Source organism: Bidens hawaiensis, unplaced genomic scaffold (assembly GCF_021521415.1).
Source record: "Bidens hawaiensis isolate Kalapana, Puna unplaced genomic scaffold, B.hawaiensis_p1.1 tig00048806_1, whole genome shotgun sequence".
Lineage (NCBI taxonomy): Eukaryota > Viridiplantae > Streptophyta > Magnoliopsida > Asterales > Asteraceae > Bidens > Bidens hawaiensis.
This window is the reverse complement of record NW_027498716.1, coordinates 53,916-71,059: the sequence shown is the minus strand read 5'-3', so window position 1 is coordinate 71,059 and position 17,144 is coordinate 53,916. Positions and strand designations below refer to the sequence as shown.

General features: G+C 39.0%; 1 protein-coding gene and 1 pseudogene across 1 annotated transcript; both read left to right on the top strand.

The window, feature by feature from the left end:
- Nucleotides 1–872: 872 nt before the first annotated feature.
- On the top strand, nucleotides 873–1,829 carry LOC143597638 (putative receptor-like protein kinase At5g39000 pseudogene; annotated as a pseudogene).
- Nucleotides 1,830–3,975: 2,146 nt separating this feature from the next.
- On the top strand, nucleotides 3,976–7,023 carry LOC143597637 (receptor-like protein kinase ANXUR2). Its single transcript, XM_077076080.1, has 2 exons — nucleotides 3,976–5,025; nucleotides 6,898–7,023. The coding sequence occupies exons 1-2, from the start codon at nucleotides 3,976–3,978 to the stop codon at nucleotides 7,021–7,023; spliced, it is 1,176 nt and encodes a 391-aa protein (XP_076932195.1).
- Nucleotides 7,024–17,144: the final 10,121 nt, after the last annotated feature.

The following is a 17,144-nucleotide window of genomic DNA, read 5'->3' as shown; positions in this document are numbered from 1 at the left end:
TATAAGTAGGGTCTGGGGAGGGTGGGATGTAGGCACACCGTACCTCTATCCAAAGGAATAAAGAGGTGGCTTCCAGAGAGACCCTCGGCTCTAAGTACATGTGTATAAAGCAAAATAAAGGGAATCAAAGTTTAACAGTTATATAAAAACTACTACTAATTATAATAATATTAATAATAAGATCACAGTTTAACAGCTATATAAAAGCTAATAATAATTATAATAATAATAATAATATATGTAAGAGAAGTACCATTATGGTATGTGACCTAAATAAGTTAAGTATAAGCCCTAAGGTATTCAATTCTCTCTAAAAATCCTTAACTTTAATTCTACTTCTCCACGAATTCCTATCCTCGACCATGTCCTCGGAGAGGTTTAGGTCTATCAAATCATGCCTAATCCTCTCATCCCAAGTCAATTTCGGTCGTCCTCTACCCCTCCTCCCCTCTATAGTAATGTTTTCTACGGATCTAACAGGATTCGTCGTCTGTCTTCTCTTTACATGTCCAAACCATCTCAATCTCTACTCTCTTATCTTGTCTGCTATGTTCGCCACCCCTAATCTCTCGCGAAACACAACGTTTCTTATTCGGTCTAGCCTTGTGTGCCCACACATCCAACGTAGCATTCTCATTTCTGCTACCTCCATCTTCCGCATTTGTGACTTCTTGATGGCCCAACAATCTGTTCCATATAGCATTGCAGGTCTAACTGCCACCCTATAGAATTTTCCCTTTAGTTTAGTCGGGAAACTCTTGTCGCACAATATACCTGTGGCTGCTTTCCATCTACACCATCCTACCTGAACTCGGTGGGTCACATCACTGTCTAATTCCCCATCGCTCTGTATAAATAATTCCCCATCTCCATCTGTAATTGCTTTGAGAATTTGATTCAATTTTCTCATTATATATTATCCGAGCAACAACTTAATGGAGACTTTCTTGGAGCAGTTTAAATAACTTAAAGTCCAACTTAAAGAGATCCAATCAGCCACCGACAATTTTAGTAACAGCAAAGTTATTGGAACCGGTGGTTTTGGGAAGGTGTACATAGGAGAACTTTCTCACCTTAAGGGTAAAAGCATGGTTGCTTTTAAGCGTTTAGACCGTAAATTTGGGCAAGGGGACCCGGAAATCTGGAAGGAGATCATGATGCTATCGCGTTACACGCACGAAAATCTGATCTCTTTACTGGGATTCTGTGATGAGGATGGTGAGAAGATCCTTATTTACGAGCATGCATCTAATGGAAGTCTCGATCTCCATCTAGGATCCACTAGTTTCACGTGGATTCAACGTCTCAAGGTATGCCTTGATGCGGCAAGAGGACTAAGCTACCTGCATGATGACAAGGGCACTCAACAAAGAATTCTCCACCGTGATATAAAGAGTTCCAATATCCTTCTCGATGATAACTGGAACGCCAAAGTTTCTGACATGGGACTGTCAAAAGTAGGGCCAGCTAATCAACCGTACACGGCTATTATCACCAATGTTGTAGGTACCATTGGGTACCTAGATCCAATGTATATGGAGCTGGGCATCCTAACGAAAGAGTCAGACGTATACTCTTTTGGTGTTGTCCTATTTGAAGTATTGAGTGGACGACTATGCTTTAAGAATAGCAACGATGGGTTTTTGAATCTAGTGCGCAGGTGGAAACAAAACTACAAACATAAGAAGTTGAATGAGATAATCTTTCAAGACCTGATGCAAGAAATGGATCCGATGTCTTTGGAAACATTTTCAGACATTGCATTTCAGTGTCTGCAGAAATATCGTGAAAAACGACCTACAATAAGCATTTTTCCACTTTTAATATAGATAAATCATATTGACATCAATGTGTATACATTTTATGAAAAAGGTCTATTAAATTTATAGGCAAACCTGAATCATAACCCAATTTCTAATTTTTTAGTACTAAACCTTTTAACTAATTGTATTTAAAAGACGACAATAAAGAATAAACTGATTATGTAAAATATATGCAAAAGTTGCTACCGATGTGAAAAATGTAATAATGTCTGGTATGGATGTGCTGTTTGTTTGCAAGTTGATTTCGCGGTTTGGATATTTGGCGTCGGAAGAACTTGTGTATGTGTGTTGGAAGCCGATGTCTTAGATTGGCTCATTAAAATGACGGCTCCCATTTCCTATGAGTCCTAAAAACTTCCTGCGCCTTTACATGAGGAAAACTTCTTTGTTGTTGTGTTCCTTCCTGTACTTGACAAGTGACGCCGTAAAGACATCCTTCTCGTCTTGACCACTCCTTTGACCCTGACAACCATTTATTGAAGATACTGTTGAGTTTGTTTACTTTTCCGAGCAAATCTTTCCATTTTGAATTAAGTTGATGGACCTGACGTTCGGCTGAACCAAGTTGAGCAGCGAAGTGATCAAGGTTTGCTTTCCAAAATGAGTCGTGTATTTGTTGATTTCCATCCTTCGAGTTACCTGATATTTAGCACCAAGCCGTAGCTAACGTGATTTATTCGAGTTTAGACCATGGTGTTGACTTCTTTTCCCCCTGGCCTTTTCTACTTTTCGTGGGATTCTTAGCTTGCCAGATTATCCCACCCTTCGTTTTTGTCGGATTCATCCGACTCTTCTTATTTGCGGTAGTTGTGGTTTGGGTATTGGAACTAAACATGCACAAACCGGTTAACCGGTTATTCGAAAATAGGTTAATTTAATAACCGGTAGTGGTCAACGGTCAATTAACCGATTAGATCGGTTAATCAGGTCAGGTTTAACCGGATTTCAAGCACAAAAACCCTAACCAGTATAACCGGTTTCGGGTATAACCACTACTAGGAAAAAGGCCTTTAATGACACGCATTGCATGTCATTAAAGGGTATATGACACACAATGCGCGTCATTGAAGCCCCTGTCATAAAATGGCTAGTTTTAAATTTAAAAAACCTAAAATTGGTTTCGGTAAACCGGTTTCTGGGCCAAAATGTATAACTGGTTACTAATTAACCGCTGGTTTTTTCCTGGCAGAAACTGGTTAGAAACCGGTCACTAACCGGTTAACCGGTTTTGTGGTGCACCTCTAGTTGGAACTGTTTCGGGTTTTGGAATTGCTGAGGGTGTTAGTATTGTTGGGGTTGTAGGAATCATACATAGAGTCCGCCAAAAGATTGACGAATCTTGGGTGGTTGGTTCAGTGGAGTTGCAATTGGTATTGGGGCAGCATTTGACTCTGAGACGACATTTGTTGATTTGATTCAGGATTACGCTATATAACTACCAACTCTCATTTTCTTCGAACCTTTAGCTGTTCGTGAAGGATCAATATTGAAAGAAAAAATATTTAGGTGTGTAGAGAGAAAAGAGAATGAATTTGTGTGTAAAATATGTTAATTGGTTAGCTTTATATAAATTAAAACCAATTGTTTTGTTTTAAATGACCGTTGATATATGAGTGGGATAAAAAATGTTTGGGACCACATGTTATGGGGCGGTGTTCTCGCCGGTACCAAGGGTCCGAGGCGGCACTGCTCCCTCCCGAATGCGCTCCATCCGCCCTTTTCTATAGATTTATGTTAAACCTGTCAAGTTTGGGTACATAAGATTCTTTTGAAAGATATACATAAAGTTGCAGCATTCAAGTCAACTAAAGAGACGTCATAACTCATAACCACTTGCAAATTGTTTAGGATACAATAGCAAGTCTTAAAACACGTTGAATCAAATCATGTGATCTGGACATCTTAGCTAAAACATGGAAAGACGCGCACATGCTTACGTTTGGTGGAACAAGTTTATATATATATGATAAATATTAGACCAAAAAAATAGCTAGTTTAGTGGTGTAAATTACAAGTAAATTAATACTGTCCTTTGTAAGCTTATATAGAGGCATTGCTTCCCATTGATCAAGCACATATTTTGAATATTGAAGTAATTCTTAATATCATCATCCATTTTTTCGTACCTTTTTGATGGTTTAACACCACCTGAATGGAGACTTTCTTGAAGGAGTTTCAACAACTTAAGATCCAGCTTAAAGAGATCAAGTCAGCCACCGGCAACTTTGATGACAGCAAAGTTATTGGAACCGGAGGTTTTGGGAAGGTGTACGGAGGAAAGCTTTCTCACTTTTTGGGGCGGATCATAGTTGCTTTTAAGTGTCTAGACCGTAGATTTGGGCAAGGTGCCCCGGAGTTCTTGAAGGAGATCATGATGCTATCACGTTACACACATGAAAATCTTGTTTCTCTATTGGGATACTGTGACGAGGCTGGTGAGAAGATCCTTATTTATGAGTATGCATCTAATGGAAGCCTCGATCTCCACTTAAGATCCACTACATTTACGTGGATTCAACGTCTTAAGGTATGCCTTGATGCAGCAAGAGGTCTAAGCTACCTACATGATGACAAGGGCACCCAACAAAGAATTCTCCACCGTGATATAAAGAGTTCCAATATCCTTCTCGACGATAACTGGAACGCCAAAGTTTCTGACATGGGACTGTCAAAACTAGGGCCAGCTAATCAACAGTACACGGCTATTATCACCAATGTTGTAGGTACCATTGGGTATCTAGATCCAATGTATATGGAGTCGGGTATCCTATCGAAAGAGTCAGACGTATACTCTTTCGGTGTTGTCTTATTTGAAGTATTGTGTGGAAGACTATGCTTTGAGAATAGCAATGGTCGGTTTCTAAGTCTTGTTCACACGTGGAAACAAAGCTACAAACAGAGGAAGTTGGATGACACTATCTTTCAAGACCTGATGCAAGAAATGGATCCAAGGTCTTTGAAAACATTTTCACGCATTGCATTTCAATGTTTACACGAAAATCGTGAAGCACGGCCTACAATGTCTCTTGTTGTGGAAAAGCTCAAGACTGCACTTGAATTTCAGGAGAAATATGAATGGATGAAACATCCACAAGATTATGAAAAGATTAATAGGATTGCAGTACATCCTCTGAAGTACAAATCTAAAACGGAACTGAAGTCGTGTCTCTCCAAAGGGATTCTTCTTAATGCGGGTAAAACTGTAAGTAATTAACTGTCTCTCTAGGCGCCTACATCAAATAGAAATCATATTGTGCATGGAAACTTGTATGTTGGGAAAACAATAGTCTAAAATTTAATCAACCTTAATTGTTTTGATAAATAATGACCAACTTAACCTAAATGTAACATGAAGTAATACTATTATTACTATAGTTCATCAATTATGCTATATGTCAGCCTGACTCCGAAAAGCTCTTAAAATTTTGGGGCTTGCGGCGACATTAATAGGTCCTCTGAAATCATATTTTTTATTATGTGATAATTAATTTAACAATTTTAATAATTCTGTTGCATTTTTAAAGCCCAATACGGATCAAAATAAATAATAATAATAATAATTAGGGATATTGGTTTTTAATACTCCAAACTTTTACTCATTGGTAGATAACGCTCCCAAGTTACGTTTTGTCTCCCACCACTCCCAACTTGTAACTTGTTTTCTCCTGTCACACCTCAACCTAATGGGAACTAACTCCGTTAGTTTTTTTTGCTGACATGGCAAGTCTTATCTGACGTGGCATGTTATTTATTATAAACCAATAAATAACATTTTAAAATATACTATTAAAAAGAAAAACTAATAAAGCTTGCAATCTAGTCATCAACGCCGAGCCGTCTACGGCCAACACCACATCTCCAGCCAACGGCTACGGCCGTTATAAGACGTTATTCGATGAACACGAATAGCAAATAAGAAAGGAATCACCTGGATGTTATCGGCGAGAAAACCGATGTTCCGGTGGGGTTTACAACGTGATGTAATTGCTTTTCTTGTATGAGATTTAAGCCCATCATTTTCAACTGGTTCTTTCAAAATCTTTTGAAGCTTTGAATAATTTCAATGAAGGAAACATAGAGAGGAATGGATGGAGGAGGTGAGCTTCAATAGTGTTATTAAAATCTCCTCTTTTAGTTTCATTGATTAGGGTTTTTATTTGTAACAGGGATAAAATACTAAAAGTTATCGTGGCCGACAAAGAAGATAATCATTGTGGTTGTGGATTCCGGCGGTGGCTAAAGGGGATGAACGTGGTGGTGGGTAAAGGTTTCAGATGTTGTTGCAGAGGTGTGGTGGTGGTGGCCTTTGACTTCTCTCTGGTTATTATCATTTTAATATTATTAATAGTATGTTATAATAATAGGGTTGAAATTACAATTATGCCACATCAGATAAGACTTGCGGAGTTAGGTCCCGTTAGGTTGAGGAGTGACACGAGAAAACAAGTTACAAGTTGGGAGTGGTGGGAGACAAAACGTAACTTGAGAGTGTTATCTACCAATAAGTAAAAGTTTGGAGTATTAAAAACCAATATCCCTAATAATAAAGGTTACTAAAATAGCCCTTATAATAACAAAAGTAAAGTTTTTTCTATAAAAATAATACCACCAACAATTGAACCAATGACCTTTTATTACAGACTACACTTACACTCTTTCCATTGCACCAAGGAATCATTTTGTAATATATTGCTTTAAAACAATAATATATATATCAAATATATATTATCTTTCTTTAAATTATGGGTCTTTCGGGAGAATGGGCTTGGGTCCGTCTACCTCCCTTTGGGGAGGCACGTTGTTATATGTCACGTACATGTCCCTTAACACTTGATTGCTTATCATTAGTTTATTAATGATGTTATATGTCACGTAAATTCCACACATGAAGCACTTAGGAATTAGGATGGACATCCCAATAATCCAGTTACACCATAATCAAGACAGCTGCTTCATTGTGAACTAAATACCACCACCATCTCACAGGCATTTTCTAATTAAATGCTTAGTTGAAAAATAAAGATAATCTTTGCACTTCAAATGTATACTCTGACAATATTTATTTAATGAGCAGTGGTTTTCATTAAATAAAAATGGAGAGCATTGTGAAATGATATCTGCAGCAGACTGTCTCATTCCAACTGCACAAGCATCTACCTTTGATGAATATCATTCCAACTGCACAAGCATCTACCTTTGATGAATATGTGACCGATCAAAGTTCAAGGTACCCGTCTTCCTCTTATAGTTTTTGTTTATGTATGTACACTATTTCTTAAGCATACTGTAATGAACCGGTATTCTACCCTGTAATTTCCTCTTGCAGATTCCATCCAAAGAAGTGTTATAAATCTTATAATGGGATGTTCAACGCACATGTCCGAACTCAATTCTTGTCACCACAAATTAAATACACAGTAAATCTTGTGCTCAGACCTACTTACTATACAAGGTTTAATCCGCATTATATAGGCGTCAAATACAGATTGGAAGGGGAGACAAAACCTTTGGTTTCATGCCTCGCTGACAAGAGGGAAGATGAATGGTTGATGGTTGAATTATTTCAGTTTGAAAGCCAAAAGAGAAATGTTGATCTTGAAATTTCGTTTGAGGGCTTTATGAATACTTCTAGTGATCATTATGTAATAGAAGGCATCGAGTTTCAACCCCTAAGAAAGTAAGCGGACAGATACATGTTTTTATCATATACGCCATTGTTCTTTGTTCAAAATCCAATTTGTTAATGTTGAATAGATGGAACATAAAGTGTTAGAGGATGATGATAATTATATGCAAACTATATCAGAATCAGATGATACATACTGGGAAAAGAAGTTGCCAAGGATTATAATGACATAATGAAATGGTCAAAAGATGGTGTTGAATGGACAACCAAGAAGCAACTCTACTCAATTCTTTGCAAAGGGTTTCGAATGCGTAATGGTTATGTGGGTATATTTGATATATATATATATGTTGGATATTTTAGTGTTATTGAATTAACTTGTCGATGGAGGAAATAACGTTAGAGATTAAACGAGTTAGGTGACGCGAGAGTGCGGACTTGTTTAACAATAATGTTATTGGGCTTTGGTATTTGGTATTATACATGGGCTTATGTTTAATGTTAAATGGGCTTTTAGTTAATCTATTTGGGCTCATTAGGGAATTGGATTAATATATTAATCAATATTTTCATTCCCTGGATAACATGAATATATCATGAATATGTCGATCGAATGGATAGAACAGAGAGACGGTTACTTGTCTCTGGTTCTTCATCATCACATGGAATCATCAAATCCAATTTCATCTACAGAAAATCTCTGTGTTATCCGATCAATCATTGCGTGTTACCCGCAGATAGGTTTATCTGAAAGTGATTCACGATTCAGAGATTAATCCAGACAATTGTTCAAGAAATCAAGATTGAAATCATGATTACAGGTTTGCATCATTGATCGAATTCATTCCCCATATACGCATTTATACACCAAAGATAAACCTATATGGTTAATTTGATGGATAGTTTCCAATTGCAAGTTCTGGTAATATTTTCTGATGGTATGTGATTCGATTTAAAATTCTGTAGAAACCCTAATTGGCAAATGGATGATTTAATTGGTTTGTATATCTAATATTTGTTGAAATTAAACTAATCGTTAATGCATTATCTTCTAGTTTAAAAATCAAAAAGGGATAACGGTTTGGTGGATTTGTAAAGAACCGTTTTGTGTTTTTTTCTTCCTTCCTTTCTTTTAGAACATTGACATGCGATATTTGGTGGCATGGGGTTTGGGATCATAATAACAAATTATTGACTTTCTGGAATAATCTGTTCATAGCATATCATGAGAGATAAATATTATAATATATATAATATAGCAATTGGGAAGTGGCTCTGCACATGAAGGGGGGTTAATTAATTTATTTATTTTTACTCCCATTCATTAACATAAAGGGGAAAAGAAAACTGTTTTGTGTTTTGTGAATTTCTGTTCACATGGAGAAAATATATATGATATACTGATATACATATATATATTTAGTTCTCTCAATAAAGAAGACGAGTTCATGGGTATATATGGAATTCTCTTGAAATATATGATACACATATTTTGCACATGGGAAAGAATATGTTCACTGGACATTATTAAGTATTAGATGCTTATTTGAAAATACAATCATAATTACATTAATGTATAGAAGTGTTTGTTGATGTTGATAATCATATTGTTAATTGTTAATGTATGTAGGTAGTTTTACTGTTATTTATGATGTATTTGATTTTAGTTATTTACTATCTTCAAAAAAACATATCAGTTAGTTAATCTGGTAACTGTGTATGAGTTTTTAGTTAATCTACGAGCATGCTTAAGGATTTAAGGGTACAAACAAAGTAGCTTCCATCCACTATTATAAAAGCCCATATTGTTTCATGCTGTTTGATACTATAGGCATCTACTTATTGATTATGTATAACTTTACATGTAAAAAACAACTAATAAACTTCAGTTAAATTTCCCTGAATTTGCAAAGTTTTGAATGAGATACATAAAATGAGTTAGATTTATCCCTTGAAGCTGCAGGGATATAATGAACAACAAGAGGCAAAATTACCAATCTTTAGATGAACAAGAGTGCAACTTCTTAAAAGTTCATTGAATCATTAGTAGTTGCTTAAGAGTAACCTCAAGCTAGGCTTTAGAACTGTGGGCATATTCATACACATATATACAACACCTACACATATCATGATAATATTCCTACACATATATACAAAGTAGGGATGGTGTAGGGAATAGTATGCAGTGTAGGAAACATGTCAAACCGTATTAAGTGGGCATTGGATTAGAAAATGTATTAATGGTTTCTAATGTTTGTTTTAAAAAAATTCATAAAATAAATTTCCATTTTGTTAGAAATACAAATATAATCATAACCCTGATATTTTTTTTAACATTTCAGGGAATACATTGGATGCACCCAACAATACGTCCAAACGCAAAGAAATCACAAATAAGAGGAATTGATCAAGTACAGAGGACTGAAGGATTTATTTAAGTACAAAGGATTTTAACTTTCTTCTAATCAAGCCTTGTAGGAAATTGTGATACCAGTTGCATTGCAACATCTACTTACCTAATTCTACAATAAATTTTTCTCTTTGTTCATTGTATTCATCGGTAATCAATCTGACGAGAGTCGTCTACTATTCTATGTAGTTTGAAATCTAACGAGAGTCGTCTACTATTCTATGTAGTTTGAAATCTAACGAGAGTCGTCTACTATTCTATGTAGTTTATTTCAACTAGTTTGTATTCATTTGTTATAGTTTTAACAATTTTAATCATTTGAATTTTCTATTATAATTTTTCTATGCTTGAGTATAAATTCAAGTTTTTTGTTGTTTTGTAACAATAGTATAATTAGACGGGTGATTAGCTCTTAAAAATTTTGTTGTGTAGTGTTACCTACATTGGTTTCCTACACAATTTTCAACATCATTCAATTATATTAAACCAAAATTTACATCCATGAGTTTAAAATTTTCAAACCTTGTAAAAAGGCCAAAACAAGTTAATAAAACATTAGGTTTCTACAACTTATTTTAAACAAAATATTACAACCAATGAATTAGTTAAAATTAATAAGTAGTGGTCATTCTCTATATAATCCTTCATTAACATAAAAGTCAAGCCAACTTAGAACCTTCAAAATATTTAATTTTTTATTGCTTATCTTTGAAACGATAACTCTTCGCCGCATCTTTAATCCTTAAACGCAACAATCCAACATTATATATTGTAAGAATTCTAAAGTCTTCGTGGTTTTCGGGTGTATCCATTTTGTCTTTAACCAAATTGTGTCAAATAAAGCATCACGTCTGCCCTCGAATGCCCAACGATCCACAAGTAACTTACAAAATATTTCTTCTGCATAAAATAAAATAACATTAAGCGACTAAAATACTAATAAATTAAAGATACAAATGAATTATCAATTATGCATCTAAATTAAGTGTATATGTTTAACATTTTTGAAACACTTACACATATCATCATTATAATATTAACAAATCGGTCATAATAGATATAATCAATGTTGTTGAAACCGGTCCGACCGGGATTCGGTCCACCGACCGGTTCGGTTCACATAGTTCGCTCGGTTGTCAGGGAACCGGCCGGTCCGAATCTGTTCGGCCGGTCGGACCGGAAAACCGTTTGAACCGGTTTCTAAGGAAAAAAATATTTTTTTTTTGAAAAATCATTTTTTAAGCTTGATCCGTCATTTTTTGACCAAATTTGTTCGGCCGGTTCGACCGGTTGAACCGGTGAACCGGTAGGCCGTCCGGTTCGGTGTCCAGTCCGGTTATGAAAACATTGGATATAACTACACAAATAAGTGTAGTATTCCTACACACATATACAAAACCTACACATCTTATAGAGTCGCCAGACATCATTGTTGGTTACTCCATCAGTATAGAGTCGCCAGACATCATCAATGTCCTGTGCTGCAGAGGGTTGAGCCTCTTCCTGGCACTCTGTTTCCCGCGATGCGGGGACTTCCGCAATAAAGTCGGCCAAGACCTGGCCTTTTATGGCTGGTCTTGGCTTGTACTTTATTGCGTATTCTCCCAACTCAATTGCCCATTTGGCTAGGCGTCCCGACAACTCGGGTTTGCCTAGAACGTTTGCAAGTTTGAAGTTGGTGAGAATGGTGATTGGGTGACCTTGGAAATATCGTCTTAGCCTGCGTGAAGCCTGTACAAGCGTTAAGACTAATTTTTCCAGGGTAGAGTACCGGGTTTCCACGTCCGTTAAGACGCGGCTTACATAATAGATGGGCATCTGGATGCCTTTTCTTTCTACTAGTAAGACTGCCCCGGTTGCTCTGTCTGTGGCGGAAAGGTAGAGAATTAATTTCTCCCCTGCTTCTGGTGCTGTGAGCGTTGGGAGTTAAATCAAGCGTGACTGAATCTCCTGAAAAGCTGCTTCCGCTTCTGGTGTCCAGTGGAAGTGAGTTTTCTTCAAGCAATTTCTCAATGTTGACACGAATGGGAACGACCTATCCGCATGGTTTGCCAAAAAGCGGTTAAGTGCGACTAGTCGTCCATTCAGCGTCTGAGCCTGTTTGATGGTAGTAGGTGATTCCATTTTGATAATGGCTTCGACCTTTTCAGGGTTCGCTCTGAAGCCATCTTTGGTAACGATGACTCCTAAGAACTTCACTTCTTCCATCCCAAAAGAACACTTGCTCGGGTTGAGCTTCATGTTTATCCGTCTGAGCGTGTTGAAAGTTTCTTCGATGTCTTTCAACATCGCTTCTGGCTCAAGGCTTTTGATGACCAAGTCATCCATGTAAACTTCCAAGTTCCTCCCGATTTGGGTATGGAACTCTTTGTCCATCAGGCGTTGGTATGTGGACCCGGCGTTCTTAAGTCCGAATGGCATCATTTGATAACAAAACGTGCCATCGGGCGTCCGAAATGCGGTTTTGTCCTGATCGTCAACGGCCATGTGGATCTGATGGTATCCCTTATACGCATCAAGGAAGCATTTAAGGCGAAACGGTGCTAACGAATCTACCTTAAGGTCAATTTCGGGTAACGGGTAACAATCCTTGGGGCATGCTTTGTTTAGGTCTTTAAAATCTATGCACATGCGCCATTGTTTGTTAGATTTCGGTACCATAACGGGATTTGCAACCCACTTTTGATATTTACTAACGCGTACGATGCCAGCGTCAAGGAGTTCCTTGACTTGGGTTCTACACGCGTTAGCCTGTTCCGCCGCTTTTGAATGACCGGCGTAAAAGACGGGTCACATTTGAGCTTATGCTCTGCCTTACTTCGGGGTACACCAATCATGTCAGCTGGTGTCCACGCGAAGATGTCAGCGTTTTTTTGCAATAAGCGTTTGAGTAAGGTGCGTGTGAGATCAGTGATTGTTGGGCCAATGGTAACGCCCTGGTCAGGGTATTTGCCATTGAAGGCCCATTCTTCTGGCTCGGTAATGGTTGGTTTAGCCATCTTTGGTTTGGGTTTAGATGAGACAGATGCGATGCATACCTGGGGAATACCCGTGATCATCGCGACACCCTTAGCTGTTGGCCACCCCATCATGCCGTGGACCGAAGACACCACGGCATTAAATCTTGCCATCCCATCTCTCCCGAAGAGAATGTCGTATGTGTGGTGTGGCTTCCTTATTACGACGAAGTCCACGTCTTCTGTGCGGGAGTATTTCCCGTCCGTGAGAGTGACGGGGAAAGATAGGATACCCAAGGGGGTGTTTGTGCTGCCATCGAACCCTTCCATCGAGGCGTAGACCGTTTCTAGGCGTTCTTTGTCTTCGTCATCCAGTTTGTCGAAGAACTGCCTATACATGACGGTTGACGAAGCGCCATTATCAGCAAGAGTGCGGGAGGTGATGTAGTGCCCCAGCTGGCTTTTGATCACTATGGGGCCTTCTTTGTTGGGCCCTCCAGGCACACGCGGGAAGCGCACTTCAGCTTCCTTCCACGCACTTGGCTCTGTCGTTCGTCGTTTTCTTCCTCTGACGTTGCCATGAACCATGTGGATGTTGATGTCGACGAGCTTTCGTCCGTTGCCCTTGTATCGATTGTCATTTCTCCCTCCGTTCTTGATTGACGCCACGAGGTGTGTAAGTTTTCCATCTTTGACGAATGTTTCGACAATATCCTTCAAAGACGTACACTCCTCTGTGGTGTGGCCTTTTGTCCCGTGGAAGTCACAGGATTTGCTCTGATCAGCGTTATGACGCTGCCGGATTATTGGAGCCTTTGGCCACGGGAGTTTCTCGGTGGCGAATATCTCGGTGACGTTTTTGTGAGTGGCGTCCATCTGGGATTCCGGGACGAGTGTGTGTTGTCCCTTCCGCCTAATAGAGGGCGAGAGCTAGATGAGGTGTCAAAGTTTATCCTTGACTGCCAAATACCAAACTTCCTCTTTTTATTATGTCGGGCGGTACGGACATTATTTTCTCTGGTCCTCTGCGTGTAGAGATTTGTGCTCTGGGGAAGATTTCTACCCAGTTGCTTCTCCGTCTCGGCAAAGCGTTTAGCTGCCGTCATGATGGCATCCCACGTAGATGGCATGCCATCTTTACCCGTCAAAGTGCGGATAAGCTCTGGGTACTCGGCGCCCTGGATGAAAGCGGCGCGAACAAGATCTTCGCTTATAGTGCCTAGACTTAGCTTCTTTGAGTTGAAGCGAGTGATGAAGTCTAGCAAAGATTCGTCTTCCTCTCGGACGCAGTTGAGGATCGTCCACTGCTCTTCAGTATATTTTCTTTGTTGACTGAAGTGCTGGCTGAACTTGTGCTGGAAGTCTGCCCAATCATAGATGTGGTGGACCGGTAGACGATCAAACCACGCTCTGGCTGCCCCGACGAGCGTCATTTGGAACATGTAACACCACGTGGGTTCCGTCCAATTACTGACGGTTGCCCCCGCTATGAATCTGTTCAAGTGATCGTCTGGGTCGGATACGCCATCATAAGTGCCTATGTTGGACATCTGTTTGGCGTTCTTTGGAGCGATTGCTTCCGCAATGTCTCTTGCAAACTTGGACGTTCCCGCATTTGCAACAGTCGGTCTGAAAGTTTTGGAGAAGTCACGTGGGTTTCCCCTCGCGCTCTTTGGCTTGAAGGTTTCTCCAAAATTTCTTTTCGAGCGGAAGTCTACTTCTTTACGCTTCTCTTTCGCCTTATGACGAGGGTTTGCGTCACTGTCAGATTCTTCCCAATCGTCATCCGAATACTCGCAATCATTGCTCGTGTTGAGCTGTTGTTGAGTGCTTCCGAATTCGTCGTTGGCCTGTTGGAGTGAACGTAAACGTTCATCCAACTCAGCTTGAAATTCTTTCTAACGTGCTTCCGCCCAAGCTTTAACTTGATCTAGTGTTTGGCGGGGGAGCCTCGTTTGTTGCTTCACCTGGGTATCAATGAATCCCAGGGGAGGATTGTTTACTGCACTTGCCCCGGCTTGGGTAGCTGGGGTAGTGTTCGTAAAAACCGTGTATTCACCGGTATTCCCCCCAGTAGCTGGGGTTGTGGTTACCGGGGTTTCTTGGTCACTCGGTGGCCTTGGCATCGGAGTAACCTTAACCATCTTTCCAGAAGTTTTGAAAAATCTGAAAAAGAATTAGTTATAGCTTAATGCACGGATGGCGCCGATGAAGAAACACTAAATGACCCCAGCAGATTACGGATAATCTTAGGGTTAAGTAGATGTTTCCCACGAGGGTTAGGTCCGGCAAAGATGGTTATTCTTCTTGACCTGCAAAACAGACACCGTGAGCTCGTCACTGAGAAGGGGGGTTCCTCCTTGTGACCACCCTCCGGCGTGAGAATCAGACTAGATTGCTTTGAATATAAGTGTATATTGAAAGGAATAGCTAGAGAGAAGATAAGATGATCATACCGTTCCAAGATGTTGGAGTATTTATAGCCGAAGGTAGGTTTCCAAGCAGGTACGGCCAGCTGTATAATATTCCTTTTCCACCAACTACGGGCTACGTACGTGCCACGATGGGAGTTGGTGGGTAGGCAGCGGCTGATAGTGACATTTTGTACTGGAGCGTGCTCCTCCTCGTACTATTGTCGGTGAGCTGTCACCCTGTGATTGGTTCATGGGCTGCTTTGGTCAGATCTTGTCTATTTTGTCCATACCTTGACATGTATAGTACAAAAGATCTTCTAGAAGCGTACGGACTGGCTCTTTTGGGCGGGAATATTCCCGCCTTGCTCATTCCTTCCTCAGGTGACATTGCTGAAGTATGAGTTAGTGCCTTATGCGTGTAGCGTTACTGTTAGTGCGGGTAGCCTTCCTTCTTGGCTTGTACCCACAGCTGCGGGAACAGGTAGGGTACTGTACCAAGGGAGGCTTTCCTGCGTGAACAGCTGGCTTACTGCGTGTAAGGTCTTCATCTCTCTGAGCATGGTGAGTCCTGCGGAACCAGATGGTCCTTGCGCAGACGTACCTCTTCAAGGTGTGTCTTGCGGGTCCAACTGGGCTTTGCAGGGACCTACCTCTTCAGCATCTTAAAAGCAAAAACAAATGTAACGTTTTAACCTTTTGTAAAAAGTTGTAGTGCTTAATGTTTCAAATGGGAAAGTAATGTGGGAAAAAGTGAAAATTGGTTTTACTCTTTAGTTGTGGCTTGTGTGAGTGATGCGACTGACCGCGGGCAGGGGGACAGGATGCATGTGCACTATGCCCAACTATAGGATACTGTGCGTAAATAGTAAATACTGCCCGTAATACAATGCCTCGTGTAACCTCATTTATCGGGAACTTTGGATGCTCATATTGACAACTAAAGGTATCTTCTGTGTACAAACCGTTAAATAGTAAATACAAACATAAAATAACAAATAACATTATGTACCCAAAAGTCAGACTATTATTTTACCTTTTATCTCATAAAAGGCAGTAATAATTTGGTCCCTATTTAGTTAAGGTCTTCAAATCAAAAATGACAAAACTCGCGAGGTGTAGATGGAAGTCGACGTATATTCGGTCGATTTCGGATTATGCATTAGAACTTAAACAAATAATAATTTGGTCAACGCCCAGTTACAACAATTTAACATATAATAATTTCGGTTTCTGATTTATCGGTCAATTTCGGGGAGTGTTGTAAAGAGGGCGGGCCGAACATGGGCCACTAATGGGGTTTGGAGTAGGGGTGTTCAGTATTCGAATCGGACTCAAATAACTCGAAATTCGATTCGATTCGCAATCGAATTTGACCGTTCAAATTCGATTTTCAGTTATTCGAATTCGATTCGGTTCGAACTTGATTTTAGTAATCGAATTTTGAATCGAATACGAATTTACAATCATAAATTCGTATTCGATTCGAAATTCGAGTTCAAATTATATATTTTATTTTTATTATATATATACATACTTATGAAAAGATAAACTACATTAATCTTTCGAGTTATAGAGATTAAAAATAGAAAGTTTATTATTTTGGTTAATAACTAATGTAGTTGGACAATGATAACTTTAAGTTATTTATTTATTTTATGGACTTGTACTTTTTGTTGTTAAAAAACTCAAATTTATAGTGGTTATGAAATTGAAATATATTTTTTTTGATTGAATTCGAATTCGATTCGAACTTCATTTTCGAATTGAATCGAATTTGTCGAATTTATTTCGAATTCGAATCTGGCTTCAAAATTTCTAAATTCGAATAATTCAATTCGAATATTCGAAATTCGATTAGTTGAGCACCCCTATAGTTTGGAGGACAACTGGAATGGGCTCATGGATATAATATTC

What these genes read in the sequence shown, in the direction of transcription:
- LOC143597637 (XM_077076080.1), top strand. Translation starts at nt 3,976, where the DNA reads ATGGAGACTTTCTTGAAGGAGTTTCAACAACTTAAGATCCAGCTTAAA. An exon ending in TTCTTAATGCGGGTAAAACT is followed by an intron (nt 5,026 to 6,897) that starts GTAAGTAATTAA and finishes TTTAATGAGCAG; the next exon opens with TGGTTTTCATTAAATAAAAA.